Consider the following 20,199-nt stretch of genomic DNA (forward strand, 5'->3'; position numbering starts at 1 on the left):
AATCACCAACACTCTTAAGGTGACACTCTCTGATCACACACAACTCTTCAAGGTGACACTCTCTGATCACACAACTCTTCAAGGTGACACTCTCTGATCACACTCTTCAAGGTGACACTCTCTGATCACACACTCTTCAAGGTGACACTCTCTGATCACACAACTCTTCAAGGTGACACTCTCTGATCACACAACTCTTCAAGGTGACACTCTCTGATCACACACAACTCTTCAAGGTGACACTCTCTGATCACACAACTCTTCAAGGTGACACTCTCTGATCACACAGCTCTTCAAGGTGACACTCTCTGATCACACAACTCTTCAAGGTGACACTCTCTGATCACACACAACTCTTCAAGGTGACACTCTCTGATCACACACAACTCTTCAAGGTGACACTCTCTGATCACACAACTCTTCAAGGTGACACTCTCTGATCACACACAAACTCTTCAGGTGACACTCTCTGATCACACACTCTTCAAGGTGACACTCTCTGATCACACACTCTTCAAGGTGACACTCTCTGATCACACACTCTTCAAGGTGACACTCTCTGATCACACATTCTTCAAGGTGACACTCTCTGATCACACAACTCTTCAAGGTGACACTCTCCGATCACACACCAACTCTTCAAGGTGACACTCTCTGATCACACAGCTCTTCAAGGGTGACACTCTCTGATCACACAACTCTTCAAGGTGACACTCTCTGATCACACAGCTCTTCAAGGTGACACTCTCTGATCACACAGCTCTTCAAGGTGACACTCTCTGATCACACAACTCTTCAAGGTGATACTCTCTGATCACACAGCTCTTCAAGGTGACACTCTCTGATCACACACTCTTCAAGGTGACACTCTCTGATCACACAGCTCTTCAAGGTGACACTCTCCGATCACACACACTTCAAGGTGACACTCTCTGATCACACACAACTCTTCAAGGTGACACTCTCTGATCACACACTCTTCAAGGTGACACTCTCTGATCACACACTCTTCAAGGTGACACTCTCTGATCACATACAACTCTTCAAGGTGACACTCTCTGATCACACAGCTCTTCAAGGTGACACTCTCTGATCACACACTCTTCAAGGTGACACTCTCTGATCACACACTCTTCAAGGTGACACTCTCTGATCACACACAACTCTTCAAGGTGACACTCTCTGATCACACACTCTTCAAGGTGACACTCTCTGATCACACACTCTTCAAGGTGACACTCTCTGATCACACACTCTTCAAGGTGACACTCTCTGATCACACACTCTTCAAGGTGACACTCTCTGATCACACATTCTTCAAGGTGACACTCTGATCACACAACTCTTCAAGGTGACACTCTCCGATCACACACAACTCTTCAAGGTGACACTCTCTGATCACACAGCTCTTCAAGGTGAAACTCTCTGATCACACACTCTTCAAGGTGACACTCTCTGATCACACACAACTCTTCAAGGTGACACTCTCTGATCACACACTCTTCAAGGTGACACTCTCTGATCACACAGCTCTTCAAGGTGACACTCTCCGATCACACACAACTCTTCAAGGTGACACTCTCTGATCACACACAGCTCTTCAAGGTGACACTCTCTGATCACACAACTCTTCAAGGTGACACTCTCTGATCACACAACTCTTCAAGGTGACACTCTCTGATCACACAGCTCTTCAAGGTGACACTCTCCGATCACACACAAACTCTTCAAGGTGACACTCTCTGATCACACACAGCTCTTCAAGGTGACACTCTCCGATCACACACAACTCTTCAAGGTGACACTCTCTGATCACACAACTCTTCAAGGTGACACTCTCTGATCACACACAGCTCTTCAAGGTGACACTCTCTGATCACACAACTCTTCAAGGTGACACTCTCTGATCACACAGCTCTTCAAGGTGACACTCTCCGATCACACACAACTCTTCAAGGTGACACTCTCTGATCACACACAGCTCTTCAAGGTGACACTCTCTGATCACACAACTCTTCAAGGTGACACTCTCTGATCACACAACTCTTCAAGGTGACACTCTCTGATCACACAGCTCTTCAAGGTGACACTCTCCGATCACACACAACTCTTCAAGGTGACACTCTCTGATCACACACAGCTCTTCAAGGTGACACTCTCCGATCACACACAACTCTTCAAGGTGACACTCTCTGATCACACAACTCTTCAAGGTGACACTCTCTGATCACAACACAGCTCTTCAAGGTGACACTCTCTGATCACACAACTCTTCAAGGTGACACTCTCTGATCACACAGCTCTTCAAGGTGACACTCTCCGATCACACACAACTCTTCAAGGTGACACTCTCTGATCACACACAGCTCTTCAAGGTGACACTCTCTGATCACACAACTCTTCAAGGTGACACTCTCTGATCACACACTCTTCAGGGTGACACTCTCCGATCACACACAACTCTTCAAGGTGACACTCTCTGATCACACAGCTCTTCAAGGTGACACTCTCTGATCACACACTCTTCAAGGTGACACTCTCTGATCACACAGCTCTTCAAGGTGACACTCTCTGATCACACACTCTTCAAGGTGACACTCTCCGATCACACACAACTCTTCAAGGTGACACTCTCTGATCACACAACTCTTCAAGGTGACACTCTCTGATCACACACTCTTCAAGGTGACACTCTCCGATCACACACTCTTCAAGGTGACACTCTCCGATCACACACTCTTCAAGGTGACACTCTCCGATCACACACAACTCTTCAGGTGACACTCTCTCGATCACACACCTCTTCAGGTGGACACTCTCCGATCACACAAACTCTTCAAGGTGACACTCTCTGATCCACAACAGCTCTTCAAGGTGACACTCTCTCGATCACACAACTCTCAAGGTGACACTCTTGATACACACTCTTCAAGGTGAACACGCTCCGATCACACACTCTTCAAGGTGACACTCTCGATCACACAACTCTTCAGGTGACACTCTCTCTGATCACACAACTCTTCAAGGTGACACTCATCTGATCACACACAACTCTTCAAGGTGACACTCTCTGATCACACACACAACTCTTCAAGGTGACACTCTCTGATCACACAGCTCTTCAAGGTGACACTCTCTGATCACACACTCTTCAAGGTGACCACTCTCTGATCACACACACTCTCAAGGTGACACTCTGATCACACAACTCTTCAAGGTGACACTCTCTGATCACACACAGCTCTTCAAGGTGACACTCTCGATCACACAGCTCTTCAAGGTGACACTCTCTGATCACACACTCTTCAAGGTGACACTCTCCTGATCACACACAACTCTTCAAGGTGACACTCTCTGATCACACACTCTTCAATGTGGACACTCTCTGATCACCACACTCTTCAAGGTGACACTCTCTGATCACACACACAGCTCTTCAAGGTGACACTCTCTGATCACACAACTCTCTTCAAGGGTGACACTCTCTGATCACACACAGCTCTTCAAGGTGACACTCTCTGATCACACACTCTTCAAGGTGGACACTCTCTGATCACACACACTCTTCAAGGTGACACTCTCTGATCACACACTCTTCAAGGTGACACCTCTCTGATCACACACAGCTCTTCAAGGTGACACTCTCTGATCACACACTCTTCAGGTGACACTCTCTGATCACACAGCTCTTCAAGGTGAAACTCTCTGATCACACACTCTTCAAGGTGACACTCTCTGATCACACACAACTCTTCAAGGTGACACTCTCTGATCACACACTCTTCAAGGTGACACTCTCTGATCACACAACTCTTCAAGGTGACACTCTCTGATCACACAGCTCTTCAAGGTGACACTCTCCGATCACACACAACTCTTCAAGGTGACACTCTCTGATCACACCAGCTCTTCAAGGTGACACTCTCTGATCACACAACTCTTCAAGGTGACACTCTCTGATCACACAACTCTTCAAGGTGACACTCTCTGATCACACAGCTCTTCAAGGTGACACTCTCCGATCACACACAACTCTTCAAGGTGACACTCTCTGATCACACACAGCTCTTCAAGGTGACACTCTCCGATCACACACAACTCTTCAAGGTGACACTCTCTGATCACACAACTCTTCAAGGTGACACTCTCTGATCACACACAGCTCTTCAAGGTGACACTCTCTGATCACACAACTCTTCAAGGTGACACTCTCTGATCACACAGCTCTTCAAGGTGACACTCTCCGATCACACACACTCTCAAGGTGACACTCTCTGATCACACACAGCTCTTCAAGGTGACACTCTCTGATCACACAACTCTTCAAGGTGACACTCTCTGATCACACACACTCTTCAGGTGACACTCTCTGAGTCACACGAGCACACCAGCTCTTCAAGGTGACACTCTCTGATCACACACACTCTTCAAGGTGACACTCTCTGATCACACACAGCTCTTCAAGGTGGACACTCTCCGATCACACAAACTCTTCAAGGTGACACTCTCTGAATCACACAACTCTTCAAGGTGACACTCTCTGATCACACACAACTCTTCAAGGTGACACCTCTCTGATCACACAACTCTTCAAGGTGACACTCTCTGATCACACAGCTCTTCAAGGTGACACTCTCCGATCACACACAACTCTTCAAGGTGACACTCTCTGATCACACACTCTTCAAGGTGACACTCTCTGATCACACAAGCTCTTCAAGGTGACACTCTCTGATCACACACTCTTCAAGGTGACACTCTCCGATCACACACAACTCTTCAAGGTGACACTCTCTGATCACACACTCTTCAAGGTGACACTCTCTGATCACACACTCTTCAAGGTGACACTCTCTGATCACACACTCTTCAAGGTGACACTCTCTGATCACACACTCTTCAAGGTGACACTTCTCCGATCACCACAATCTTCAAGGTGACACTCTCTGATCACACACAGCTCTTCAAGGTGACACTCTCTGATCACACAACTCTTCAAGGTGACACTCTCTGATCACACACTCTTCAAGGTGACACTCTCCGATCACACACTCTTCAAGGTGACACTCTCCGATCACACACTCTTCAAGGTGACACTCTCTGATCACACAACTCTTCAAGGTGACACTCTCTGATCACACACAACTCTTCAAGGTGACACTCTCTGATCACACACAACTCTTCAAGGTGACCACTCCTCTGATCACACAGCTCTTCAAGGTGACACTCTCTGATCACACAACTCTTCAAGGGTGACACTCTCGATTCAACACAACTCTTCAAGGTTGCACTCTCTGAGCACACAAGCTCTTCAAGGTGACACTCTCTGATCACAAACACAGCTCTTCAAGGTGACACTCTCTGATCACAACACTCTTCAAGGTGACACTCTCTGATCACACACAACTCTTCAAGGTGACACTCTCTGATCACACACTCTTCAATGGGACACTCTCTGATCACACACTCTTCAAGGTGACACTCTCTGGATCACACATAGCTCTTCAAGGTGACACTCTCTGATCACACAACTCTCTTCAAGGTGGACACTCTCTGATACACAGCACATCTCTCAAGGTGACACTCTCTGATCACACACACTCTTCAAGGTGACACTCTCTGATCACACCACCAGCTCTTCAAGGTGACACTCTCTGATCACACATACTCTTCAAGGTGACACTCTCTGATCACACACAAGCTCTTCAAGGTGACCACTCTCTGATCACACACTCTTCAAGGTGACACTCTCTGATCACACAGCTCTTCAAGGTGACACTCTCTGATCACAACAACTCTTCAAGGTGACACTCTCTGATCACACAAGCTCTTCAAGGTGACACTCCTCTGATCACACAACTCTTCAAGGTGACACTCTCTGAATCACATACACTCTTCAAGGTGACACTCTCTGATCACACAACTCTTCAAGGTGACACTCTCTGATCACACCACACTCTTCAAGGTGACACTCTCTGATCACACAACTCTTCAAGGTGACACTCTCTGATCACACATTCTTCAAGGTGACACTCTCTGATCACACACTCTTCAAGGTGACACTCTCTGATCACACAACTCTTCAAGGTGACACTCTCTGATCACACACAGCTCTTCAAGGTGACACTCTCTGATCCCACACTCTTCAAGGTGACACTCTCTGATCACACACAACTCTCTTCAAGGTGACACTCTCTGATCACACACTCTTCAAGGTGACACTCTCTGATCACACACTCTTCAAGGTGACACTCTCTGATCACACACTCTTCAAGGTGACACTCTCTGATCACACACACTCTTCAAGGTGACACTCTCTGATCACACACTCTTCAAGGTGACACTCTCTGATCACACAACTCTTCAAGGTGACACTCTCTGATCACACAACTCTTCAAGGTGACACCTCTCCGATCACACACAACTCTTCAAGGTGACAACTCTCTGATCACACACACACTCTTCAGGTGACACTCTCTGATCACACAACTCTTCAAGGTGACACTTCACTCTCCGATCACACACAACTCTTCAATGGTGACACTCTCTGATCACAACACTCTTCAGGTGACACTCTCTGATCACAACAGCTCTTCAGGTGACACTCCTCTGATCACACACAACTCTTCAAGTTGACACTCTCTGATCACACACAGCTCTTCAAGGTGACACTCTCTGATCACACACTCTTCAAGGTGACACTCTGATCACACACTCTTCAAGGTGACACTCTCTGATCACACAACTCTTCAAGGTGACACTCTCTGATCACACACTCTTCAAGGTGACACTCTCCGATCACACACAACTCTTCAAAGGTGACACTCTCTGATCACACAGCTCTTCAAGGTGACACTCTCTGATCACACACTCTCAAGGTGACACTCTCTGATCACACAGCTCTTCAAGGTGACAACTCTTCTGATCACACACTCTTCAAGGTGACACTCTCTGATTCACAACAGCTCTTCAAGGTGACACTCTCTGATCACACCACTCTTCAAGGTGACACTCTCTGATCACAACACTCTTCAAGGTGACACTCTCTGATCACACAACTCTTCAAGGTGACACTCTCTGATCACACAGCTCTTCAAGGTGACACTCTCTGATCACACACTCTTCAAGGTGACACTCTCTGATCACACACAACTCTTCAAGGTGACACTCTCTGATCACACACTCTTCAATGTGACACTCTCTGATCACACACTCTTCAAGGTGACACTCTCTGATCACACACAGCTCTTCAAGGTGACACTCTCTGATCACACAACTCTTCAAGGTGACACTCTCTGATCACACACAGCTCTTCAAGGTGACACTCTCTGATCACACACTCTTCAAGGTGACACCTCTGATCACACACAGCTCTTCAAGGTGACACTCTCTGATCACACACTCTTCAAGGTGACACTCTCTGATCACACAGCTCTTCAAGGTGACACTCTCTGATCACACAACTCTTCAAGGTGACACTCTCTGATCACACACTCTTCAAGGTGACACTCTCTGATCACACAACTCTTCAAGGTGACACTCTCTGATCACACAACTCTTCAAGGTGACACTCTCTGATCACACACAGCTCTTCAAGGTGACACTCTCTGATCACAACACTCTTCAAGGTGACACTCTCCGATCACACACAACTCTTCAAGGTGACACTCTCTGATCACACACTCTTCAAAGGTGACACTCTCTGATCACACAACTCTTCAAGGTGACACTCTCTGATCACACAGCTCTTCAAGGTGACACTCTCTGATCACACAACTCTTCAAGGTGACACTCTCTGATCACACACACTCTTCAAGGTGACACTCTCTGATCACACAACTCTTCAAGGTGACACTCTCTGATCACACATTCTTCAAGGTGACACTCTCTGATCACACACTCTTCAAGGTGACACTCTCTGATCACACAACTCTTCAAGGTGACACTCTCTGATCACACACAGCTCTTCAAGGTGACACTCTCTGATCACACACTCTTCAAGGTGACACTCTCTGATCACACACAACTCTTCAAGGTGACACTCTCTGATCACACACTCTTCAAGGTGACACTCTCTGATCACACACTCTTCAGGTGACACTCCTCTGATCACACACTCTTCAAGGTGACACTCTCTGATCCAACACTCTTCAAGGTGACACTCTCTGATCACACACTCTTCAAGGTGACACTCTCTGATCACACAACTCTTCAAGGTGACACTCTCTGATCACACAACTCTTCAAGGTGACACTCTCTGATCACACACAACTCTTCAAGGTGACACTCTCTGATCACACTCTTCAAGGTGACACTCTCTGATCACACAACTCTTCAAGGTGACACTCTCTGATCACACACTCTTCAAGGTGACACTCTCTGATCACACACAGCTCTTCAAGGTGACACTCTCTGATCACACACTCTTCAAGGTGACACTCTCCGATCACACACAACTCTTCAAGGTGACACTCTCTGATCACACACTCTTCAAGTGACACTCTCTTGATCACACACTCTTCAAGGTGACACTCTCTGATCACACAGCTCTTCAAGGTGACACTCTCTGATCACACAACTCTTCAAGGTGACACTCTCTGATCACACACACTCTTCAAGGTGACACTCTCTGATCACACAACTCTTCAAGGTGACACTCTCTGATCACACATTCTTCAAGGTGACACTCTCTGATCACACACTCTTCAAGGTGACACTCTCTGATCACACACTCTTCAAGGTGACACTCTCTGATCACACACAGCTCTTCAAGGTGACACTCTCTGATCACACAGCTCTTCAAGGTGACACTCTCTGATCACACACTCTTCAATGGTGACACTCTCTGATCACACACAACTCTTCAAGGTGACACTCTCTGATCACAACACTCTTCAAGGTGACACTCTCTGATCACACACTCTTCAAGGTGACACTCTCTGATCACACACAGCTCTTCAAGGTGACACTCTCTGATCACACAACTCTTCAAGGTGACACTCTCTGATCACACACAGCTCTTCAAGGTGACACTCTCTGATCACACACTCTTCAAGGTGACACTCTCTGATCACACACAGCTCTTCAAGGGTGACACTCTCTGATCACACACTCTTCAAGGTGACACTCTCTGATCACCACAGCTCTTCAAGGTGACACTCTCTGATCACACAACTCTTCAAGGTGACACTCTCTGATCACACACTCTTCAAGGTGACACTTCTCTGATCACACACTAACTCTTCAAGGTGCACTCTCTGATCACACACTCTTCCAAGGTGACACTCTCTGATCACACACAGCTCTTCAAGGTGACACTCCTGATCACACACTCTTCAAGGTGACAACTCTCCGATCACACACAACTCTTCAAGGTGACACTCTCTGATCACACACTCTGCTCACACTCTCTGATCACACACTCTCAAGGTGACACTCTCTGATCACACAGCTCTTCAAGGTGACACTCTCTGATCACACAACTCTTCAAGGTGACACTCTTCTGATCACACACAGCTCTTCAAGGTGACACTCTCTGATCACAACACTCTTCAAGGTGACACTCTCTGATCACACACAGCTCTTCAAGGTGACACTCCTCTGATCACACACTCTTCAAGGTGACCACTCTCTGATCACACACAACTCTTCAAGGTGACACTCTCTGATCACCACACTCTTCAAGGTGACACTCTCTGATCACACAACTCTTCAAGGTGACACTCTCTGAGCACACACAACTCTTCAAGGTGACACTCTCTGCTCACACACACTCTGCTCACACTCTCTGCTCACACACTCTTCAAGTGACACTCTCTGATCACACACTCTTCAAGGTGACACTCTCTGATCACACACAACTCTTCAAGGTGGACACTCTCTGATCACACACAACTCTTCCAAGGTGACACTCTCTGATCACACACAACTCTTCAAGGTGACACTCTCTGATCACACTCTTCAAGGTGACACTCTCTGATCACACACAACTCTTCAAGGTGACACTCCTCTGATCACACACAACTCTTCAAGGTGACACTCTCTGATCACACTCTTCAAGGTGACACTCTCTGATCACACGCAACTCTTCAAGGTGACACTCTCTGATCACACACACTCTTCAAGGTGACACTCTCTGATCACACAACTCTTCAAGGTGACACTCTCTGATCACACACAACTCTTCAAGGTGACACTCTCTGATCACACACACTCTTCAAGGTGACACTCTCTGATCACACAACACTCTTCAAGGTGACACTCTGATCCACACACTCGTCAAGGGACACTCTCTGATCACACACTCTTCAAGGTGACACTCTCTGATCACACACAACTCTTCAAAGGTGACACTCCTCTGATCACACACACTCTTCAAGGTGACACTCTCTGATCACACAGCTCTTTCAAGGTGACACTCTCTGATCACACACACTCTTCAAGGTGACACTCTCTGATCACACACACCTTCTTCAAGGTGACACTCTCTGATCACACACCACTCTTCAAGGTGACACTCTCTGATCACACAACTCTTCAAGGTGACACTCTCTGATCACACACAACTCTTTCAAGGTGGACACTCTCTGATCACACACTCTTCAAGGTGACACTCTCTGATCACACACTCTTCAAGGTGACACTCTCTGATCACACACTCTTCAAGGTGACACTCTCTGATCACACACTCTTCAAGGTGACACTCTCCGATCACACACTCTTCAAGGTGACACTCTCCGATCACACACTCTTCAAGGTGACACTCTCTGATCACACACAACTCTTCAAGGTGACACTCTCTGATCACACAACTCTTCAAGGTGACACTCTCTGATCACACAGCTCTTCAAGGTGACACTCTCTGATCACACACACTCTTCAAGGTGACACTCTCTGATCACACACACTCTTCAAGGTGACACTCTCTGATCACACACACTCTTCAAGGTGACACTCTCTGATCACACAACTCTTCAAGGTGACACTCTCTGATCACACACAACTCTTCAAGGTGACACTCTCTGATCACACACTCTTCAAGGTGACACTCTCTGATCACACACTCTTCAAGGTGACACTCTCTGATCACACACTCTTCAAGGTGACACTCTCTGATCACACACTCTTCAAGGTGACACTCTCCGATCACACACTCTTCAAGGTGACACTCTCCGATCACACACTCTTCAAGGTGACACTCTCTGATCACACACAACTCTTCAAGGTGACACTCTCTGATCACACAACTCTTCAAGGTGACACTCTCTAGTCGCCAGTTTGTAAAGCACTTTGAGCTGCACGTGTTGTATGAAAAGTGCAGTATCAATAAAGCTTTATTATTATTAATATACTTCCTAACGGCCCACCTGTTTTCAGGTGAACCCCCGCGACCGCCCCTCCGTCAGCTCCGTCCTCAGGCGGCCCTTCCTGGAGAAGCTCATCAGCAAACACCTGGAGCCTCAGGTAACACATCTTCACACACACACACACACACACACACACACACACACACACACACACACACACACACACACACACACACACACACACACACACACACACACACACACACACCCCCCTTCACTCTGTCAGGATACTGGTGTGAGGACCCAGACGCAGTACAGAAGGGAATCAAGAAGTACTAAAGGTCCCCTATTATTTAAAATCCACTTCTTCATGTCTCTTCTTCATCAACATGTGTCCCCTCTTCTTCATGTCTCTTCTACATCAACATGTGTCCCCTCTTCTTCATGTCTCTTCTACATCAACATGTGTCCCCTCTTCTTCATGTCTCTTCTACATCAACATGTGTCCCCTCTTCTTCATGTCTCTTCTACATCACATGTGTCTCCCTCTTCTTCATGTCTCTTCATTCATCAACATGTGTCCCCTCTTCTTCATGTCTCTTCTACATCAACATGTGTCCCCTCTTCTTCATGTCTCTTCTTCTACATCAACATGTGTCCCCTCTTCTTTTCATGTCTCTCTTCACACTTGTCCCCCTCTGCTTCATGTCTTATACATCAACATGTGTCCCCTCTTCTTCTTCATGTCTCTTCTTCATCACATGTGTCCCCTCTTTCTTCATGTCTCTTCTTCATCAACATGTGTCCCCTCTGTGTAAAGAGACTCTGAAAGTTTCAGGAAACAAAGTGTTGTGTGTGTGTGTGTGTGTGTGTGTGTTGTGTGTGTGTGTGGTGTGTGTGTGTGTGTGTGGTGTGGTGTGTGTGTGTGTGTGTGTGTGTGTGTGTGTGTGTGTGTGTGTGTGTCGGTGTGTGTGTGTGTGTGTGTGTGGTGTGTGTGTGTGCGTGCAGGTGATGCAGGAGGAGTTCAGCCACACGGTGCTGCATAGAGACAGAGCTGCACGTGAAACAGGTGACACACATTAACGTTAAAACAATAGTAGTAATATTACTGTGTAGAAATACTCTCGTTCAAGTATTACAATATCTGCGTACACTCTCAAAGTGTTTGTGCACCCCCTGGTGGTTTGTCCCTGAACAGCAGGTTCTGTCTGTTGCTATATTTCTTGCTCTTTTTTTACAACCTAAATCCTCTTATTGTGATTTATGTACATTACATTACATGTACCTACTTGAAGATTGAGGTACTTCATTACATTACATTACATGTCACTTGTTAGACGCTTTTATCCAAAGCGACTTACATACTCAATACTGTGGACAATCCCCACAGGAGCACTTTGGGGTGAAGTGTCTCAGGGACACAACGACATGCTGACTGCAGTGGGGTTTGAACCTGTGACCCCCTGATCCGAACGCCAACACACAACCCACTGCACCACACGCCTCCAATGTACACACCAATAAACAGCAAATCAAATGTCCTGCATGTGTTAGCCTCAGTGGTGCAATGTAACAAAGTACACGTACTTAAATACACTTCTGAGGTACTTGTACTTTAAATGAGCATTTTCCTTTTATGCTACTTTGTACTTTTTACTCCACTACATTTATCTGTCATCTTTTTACAGATTCAGATTATTAGCTAATACATAATATTTAATAACACTTTCATGATCAATCATTATAAAACATATCATATATATTATTCTGAAATGGACCAATCTGCACAATGACTACTTTTACTGTCGCTACTTTCACTATATTTTGATGAGAATACTTTTATACTTTCACTTGAGGAACATTTTGAATGCAGGACTTTTACTGTAACAGAGTATTCCTACACTCTGGTACTTCTACTTTTACTCAAGTACAAGATCTGAGTACTTCTACTTTTACTCAAGTACAAGACCTGAGTACTTCTACTTTTACTCAAGTACAAGACCTGAGTACTTCTACTTTTACTCAAGTACAAGACCTGAGTACTTCTACTTTTACTCAAGTACAAGACCTGAGTACTTCTACTTTTACTCAAGTACAAGATCTGAGTACTTCTACTTTTACTCAAGTACAAGATCTGAGTACTTCTACTTTTACTCAAGTACAAGATCTGAGTATTTCTACTTTTACTCAAGAACAAGATCTGAGTACTTCTACTTTTACTCAAGTACAAGATCTGAGTACTTCTACTTTTACTCAAGTACCATATCTGAGTACTTCTACTTTTACTCAAGTACAATATCTGAGTACTTCTACTTTATTAGTCCATCTAAAGTGGAACCTGTTATATTGTGTTGAACGTGAGGCTCTCCTGTTCTCCAGAGAGGAAACCGAGTCGACCTGAAGCCGTGAAGAAGAAACTTCCTGCCAAACCCTCCTGGAGATGCCCCCCCGCCGCACAGAAAGTAATACCAATAAATACATAAAATACATTAAAAGAATAAATAAATAGTAATAGTTGTCAATAAGCACCAATACCATTTATTTCCCATAAGAAACATTTTGTAGCCAAAAATAACCCAATGACAGAGCCGGTAATAACTCTTTCTAAATGAAGGTATGACCTCCTGCTCGACGAAAACTATAACCTGTTCCTGTCAGTCGGGGTTTATTCTAAACGATGTCTGCTTCTGGACTGAACATCTCCAGGACTCTCAGGCCCCGTCCACACGGAGACGATATCAGTTGTATCCGCTACAGTTCTCTATCGTATAGACGGGTCGTCCACACGAGGCCGACACGGAGCCGTGGCTTCGGAGCCCGAATCCGATACACTTTGAAACCGGCTCCCAAGGTGGGTAGGTCTGAGGACGACACGCTTGCGGCTCCGTGTGTACGCCCTATACGATCATTTCCTGAATCGATGACGGCATAGCCCCGCCTCTCCCCACCTCTCCTGCTCACCCCGCGTCATTGCTGATGCGTTTCGCCAACAACAACAACAACAATGGCGGATCACAGGGTTGCGTTCGTGCTCCAGACGCTACTGACCATGATACAGATGTTAGTGCCTACAGCTCCTCCATCACAACCATCAGCAACAATATCCGCCATCTTCTACCTTGTTTGTTTGTTTATTCCTTATGCCCATGCTCGGAGGTCTTCTTCGCTGCTTTTGGTGTATTTTGTGGCGGAAGTACAGCGCCACTTACAGGCCCGGCATATGTACTACAGCGCCTCCAGCGGGTCGAGCGGTCTCGTGCGGACGGACACGTCTCCGTTTCGTCTCCGTGTGGACGGACACGTCTCCGTTCGTCTCCGTGTGGACGGACACGTCTCCGTTTCGTCTCCGTGTGGACGGACACGTCTCCGTTTCGTCTCCGTGTGGACGGGGCCTAAATCCCATTGCAATTCAAATGTCCCTGTTATTAATTGATCACTGAAATCTCAGACTTTTCCTCATAATTGAAGCGCATTTCCTCCAAAACCTTTGAAAGTGTTTGCATTCATCAGAAATAAATGTGCATTCAGTCGAGGGACTCTCAGAGCTCTAATATGCACGGTGACTCTTCAGAAGCTAACTACTTTTATATTTAGACCCTTCTGTTCTTATATCTGTTCTAACTCTTGATCTGTCTGATCGCAGCCTCTCCATCGAAGAGCTGCAGAACCACAGAACCAAAGAGCTGCAGAACCACAGAACCAAAGAGCTGCAGAACCACAGAACCAAAGAGCTGCAGAACCACAGAACCAAAGGTGAGTCAAAGTCTGCAGGAACGTTGAGCATTTGAATGAACATGTTAAATATATGGATCTAAAGGGTAACGTCTTCTCTGTCGCTGGAGCAGGTTCAACGGGCAGAAAGCAGTGGGACAGTACGAGCAGCACTACGCCCAGCTGGAGGCCTTCAGGAGGAGGGATGCCCTTCCTCCTCCTCCTCCTCCTCCTCCTCCTCCTCCTCCTCCTCAGGAGAGAGAGAGGGAGCGAAGTGAAGAGCAAACTGTGGAACCGTTCCAGCTGTGAGTTTTGAATATTTGATTATTGTTTGTTTTTTAAATGTAAAACAACAAAATATAAATGTTCCACTTTTCTAAATGTACCTATGATGATGTCATACTTATTAATATATGGGCTCTAACACATTTATTTAGTATGTGTTTATTCTCTGAAAGCTACACTAAACACAAACCTATTCTGTTTGGTATTGATGGATTGAATGTAGAAGCATCACATCATTTTAGTTTTTCTAAATCTGTTTACATTTCCTTATTACAGGTCCGACTTTTTAGTTGTTGTCATGTTCAATTAAAAAGTGGGTAATTCTTCTTAGTTTTATTGTTGTTGTTGTTGTTGTTGTTTTGTCTACATTAAGATTAATACTGAAGAATGTTTGACATTTTGAGGACTAGAGCTTTGGTCTGGTTTTTGGAGCTTATATTGTCATCATGACTTGTGTGTGTGTGTGTGTGTGTGTGTGTGTGTGTGTGTGTGTGTGTGTGTGTGTGTGTGTGTGTGTGTGTGTGTGTGTGTGTGTGTGTGTGTGTGTGTGTGTGTGTGTGTGTGTGTGTCAGTGTGGCTGCAGCTCGTCATGAATACCTGCAGCGGCGACACGACGCCAACCAGTACAAGCTGCGAGCGGAGAAAACAGCTGGTGAGAGAAGCGTCAGAGCGAAGTTCATATTTCTTTATCATTAAATGAAAGATGCTACCCACAATGCCACTACCCACAATGCCACTACCCACACTGCCACTACCCACACTGCCACTACCCACATTGCCACTACCCACACTGCCTCTACCCACACTGCCTCTACCCACTCTGCCACTACCCACTCTGCCTCTACCCACTCTGCCACTACCCACACTGCCACTACCCACACTGCCTCTACCCACACTGCCTCTACCCACACTGCCTCTACCCACACTGCCACTACCCACTCTGCCACTACCCACTCTGCCACTACCCACACTGCCTCTACCCACACTGCCTCTACCCACACTGCCTCTACCCACACTGCCTCTACCCACTCTGCCACTACCCACTCTGCCTCTACCCACTCTGCCTCTACCCACACTGCCACTACCCACTCTGCCTCTACCCCACACTGCCACTACCCACATTGCCACTACCCACACTGCCTCTACCCACTCTGCCACTACCCACACTGCCTCTACCCACACTGCCACTACCCACTCTGCCACTACCCACACTGCCTCTACCCACACTGCCTCTACCCACTCTGCCACTACCCACTCTGCCTCTACCCACTCTGCCTCTACCCACACTGCCACTACCCACATTGCCACTACCCACACTGCCTCTACCCACACTGCCTCTACCCCACTCTGCCACTACCCACTCTGCCTCTACCCACTCTGCCACTACCCACACTGCCACTACCCACACTGCCTCTACCCACACTGCCTCTACCCACTCTGCCACTACCCACTCTGCCTCTACCCCACTCTGCCTCTACCCACACTGCCACTACCCACATTGCCACTACCCACACTGCCTCTACCCACTCTGCCTCTACCCACTCTGCCTCTACCCACACTGCCTCTACCCACACTGCCACTACCCACTTTGCCTCTACCCCACACTGCCACTACCCACTCTGCCTCTACCCACACTGCCTCTACCCACTCTGCCTCTACCCACACTGCCTCTACCCACACTGCCCACTACCCACTCTGCCACTACCCACACTGCCTCTACCCACTCTGCCTCTACCCACTCTGCCTCTACCCACACTGCCACTACCCACTTTGCCTCTACCCACACTGCCACTACCCACTCTGCCTCTACCCACACTGCCTCTACCCACTCTGCCACTACCCACACTGCCACTACCCACTTTGCCTCTACCCACACTGCCTCTACCCACACTGCCACTACCCACTCTGCCACTACCCACACTGCCCACTACCCCACTTTGCCACTACCCACACTGCCACCACCCCACTTTGCCTCTACCCACACTGCCTCTACCCACTCTGCCACTACCCACACTGCCACTACCCACTTTGCCTCTACCCACACTGCCTCTACCCCACTGCCACTACCCACTCTGCCACTACCCACTCTGCCTCTACCCACACTGCCACTACCCACTCTGCCACTACCCACAGTGCCACTACCCACACTGCCACTACCCACACTGCCACTACCCACTTTGCCTCTACCCACACTGCCTCTACCCACACTGCCACTACCCACTCTGCCTCTACCCACACTGCCACTACCCACTCTGCCACTACCCACAGTGCCACTACCCACACTGCCACTACCCACTCTGCCACTACCCACTCTGCCACTACCCACTCTGCCACTACCCACTCTGCCACTACCCACTCTGCCACTACCCACACTGCCACTACCCCACTCTGCCACTACCCACATTGCCTCTACCCACACTGCCACTACCCACAGTGCCACTACCCACACTGCCACTACCCACTCTGCCACTACCCACACTGCCACTACCCACAGTGCCACTACCCACAGTGCCACTACCCACACTGCCACTACCCACACTGCCTCTACCCACAGTGCCACTACCCTCATTGCCCCTACCCACACTGCCACACACTGCCACTACCCACACTGCCACTCTGTGTGCTGAAATAAGCAGATCAATACAAAGTATAAATAAAATCATTTAAAACTCAAGCCGGTGCAGTGGTGACCTTTGACCTTTCTGACCTGCAGGGGCTGCGTCCGTGTACAGCGGAGCGCCACAGGAAGCCCGGGGGTCCGCAACAGGAAGTGAAACACCTGGGACTCCAACATGCTCCTGAGAACAGGAAGCAGGTGGGTTCATGTGAACTGTAAATACATCTGTCTGTCACCAAGCTTCCCCACAGAGCGGAGCAGGGGAGACGTGTTTGTGTAGGTCGACCCTGAAGGAAGCTGCTCGTTCCCTCGACAGAAAGCTACGGGATTTCTCCATAGGATTTAGGAAAATTGTAAAAAATAAGATCTGTGGAAAACGAACCTGTTTGATAAATGTTTTGTTCAGCCGGATCATCTCCACATGTCTTCCCTACTTTTATAATGTTAGAATCATAAATCTAATGTCCAGAAGCAAAATGCTAACGTGATGCTATAAAGGAACTACAGCCGAGTCCAGCAGCACGACTTCAACCTCACGCCAACTTAAAGGGGACCTATCATGCAAAATGCACTTTTGTACGTCTTTTCTACATGAATATGTGTCCCCGGTGTTCCAGGGAACTCACCAAGTGTCAGAAAACACAACCCTCTCTATTTTCCTCCATACCCAAATCTCTAAAAAAGGGGCTGCAACGGATCTGATAAAAACTGATCCAGATTTGAACACTGTCCTGACGTCAGGACGGTGGCGCTACGGCTATTGGGCCAACTCCACCAATCAGGAGGAGACAGCCACGGCCATTGCCGCTCGAAAGCGCTGGAGACGCTGTAGTACATATGCCAGGCCAGTAGGTGGTGCTGTTCTCACTGAATCTGCCCTTGCTAAAACAGAGATAGAAATGGTCAAATTGAGCAAAATGAGGCATGGCTAAAATGCATGATCTGTTTGGTATTTTGAAAAAAAAAAAGTATAAATATGCCTTATATAGGTATGGTCCTACACTATATTATTCAAATATAGCATGATAGGTCCACTTTAAGATCCATATTCAAACACACAGATTCTGAATGGTACGAGTTGAAGCGTTTGTTTGAACAGTTAGCAGGAGGCAGGTACTTGCTTTCAAGCAGAACAGGGCAAACTAACTTAGAGGAGTGTTTACGTGTTCGGCGTAATGACGTACAACGTCCTCAACTTCTGTAGTCCTATTCAGCCACTTGGTAACAACCATCGTTTTTCAGACACGTCAACTCTTCAGAAATCACCAGTGGGGTCACTGCTGATGGATTTAATGTCCTAGAACAAAACGTGATCCGTCTCTTCAATGTGTCTCAACCACAGACCTTATTTACAGATATTTTCCTAAACCCTATGGAGAGATCCCATTGGCTCTGAGACCAGGGAACAGGAAGTGGAGAAATGCTGACTCACTTCCTGGTTTTAGGACTCGTCACTGTGGCACTCTATACGAGCTGCATCGACTTCAATAAACAGAAACCGTGCAATTTCAAAGTGTAGTTTCAAAACATACACAAAACATTTCTCACATCTTCTTCTCCTCGTTGACAAAAGTATTAACTAGATATTGTAGACTGCAGTTTAAAAAGAGAGAAGCAGCTCTGCTTTTGGGCTGGAATGACTAAGTGTGTGTGTGTGTGTGTGTGTGTGTGTGTGTGTGTGTGTGTGTGTGTGTGTGTGTGTGTGTGTGTGTGTGTGTGTGTGTGTGTGTGTGTGTAGGAGTACCTGCGTCAGCTGGATGTCATCAGGCAGCAGTATCACCAGGAGATGAGACAGATGAAGCTGAGAGCTGAAGTTCAGGTACAAACATTTTAATAAAATCAAATGGAATAAAAACAACGTGTTTCCACTTCAGGCTCCAGTTAGAAGGTCATGTGTAGCATTCAGGATGTGATACAATGTGCATTTAACCTGATTGAAAAGAGGATGACCCCCCACCTTTGCTCTGTAACTTCATTTTGAACCATAATACAGCCTCAGCCACTCCTCAAACAAGGAACCTTTGTGCTGGAGAAACCCAGAGAGCCAGCTGCTCAGGTAAACCCTGACAACACACTTTATCAACAAATCAATAATATGATCACTACTCATGACACGTCCTCTGTTGTTATTGATTATATTGTCTTTGTTTTTGTATCTTGTACGGCGACCTTGAGAGCCTTGAAAGGTACCTATATTGCCCCTTTCACACCGGCGCTTTTCCAGCTCCAGCTCCGGCTCGGAGCTGGAGCTGGAAAAGCGCCGGTTTTTCCTGTTCACAC

General features: G+C 47.0%; 1 protein-coding gene across 3 annotated transcripts in view; it reads left to right on the top strand.

The window, feature by feature from the left end:
* The window catches only part of LOC117498303 (serine/threonine-protein kinase Nek5-like), a 35,448-nt gene that overhangs the window by 92 nt on the left and 15,157 nt on the right, over positions 1-20,199 (top strand). Inside the window, exons 1-9 of one of the 3 annotated variants that reach the window (XM_034150312.1) lie at positions 8,228-8,247; positions 11,377-11,463; positions 12,315-12,375; positions 14,950-15,059; positions 15,152-15,322; positions 15,875-15,954; positions 18,016-18,117; positions 19,658-19,738; positions 19,913-19,975. In XM_034150312.1, coding sequence (XP_034006203.1) covers positions 15,223-15,322; positions 15,875-15,954; positions 18,016-18,117; positions 19,658-19,738; positions 19,913-19,975 — 426 coding nt within the window. In that variant the 5' untranslated portion in view covers positions 8,228-8,247; positions 11,377-11,463; positions 12,315-12,375; positions 14,950-15,059; positions 15,152-15,222. Of the gene's footprint in view, positions 1-8,227; positions 8,248-10,997; positions 11,012-11,376; positions 11,464-12,314; positions 12,376-14,949; positions 15,060-15,151; positions 15,323-15,874; positions 15,955-18,015; positions 18,118-19,657; positions 19,739-19,912; positions 19,976-20,199 lie in introns of those variants that run through there. The other 2 variants (XM_034150314.1, XM_034150311.1) reach the window with 2 other exon arrangements.

This window comes from Trematomus bernacchii, unplaced genomic scaffold, assembly GCF_902827165.1.
Source record: "Trematomus bernacchii unplaced genomic scaffold, fTreBer1.1, whole genome shotgun sequence".
Classification (NCBI taxonomy): Eukaryota; Metazoa; Chordata; class Actinopteri; order Perciformes; family Nototheniidae; genus Trematomus; species Trematomus bernacchii.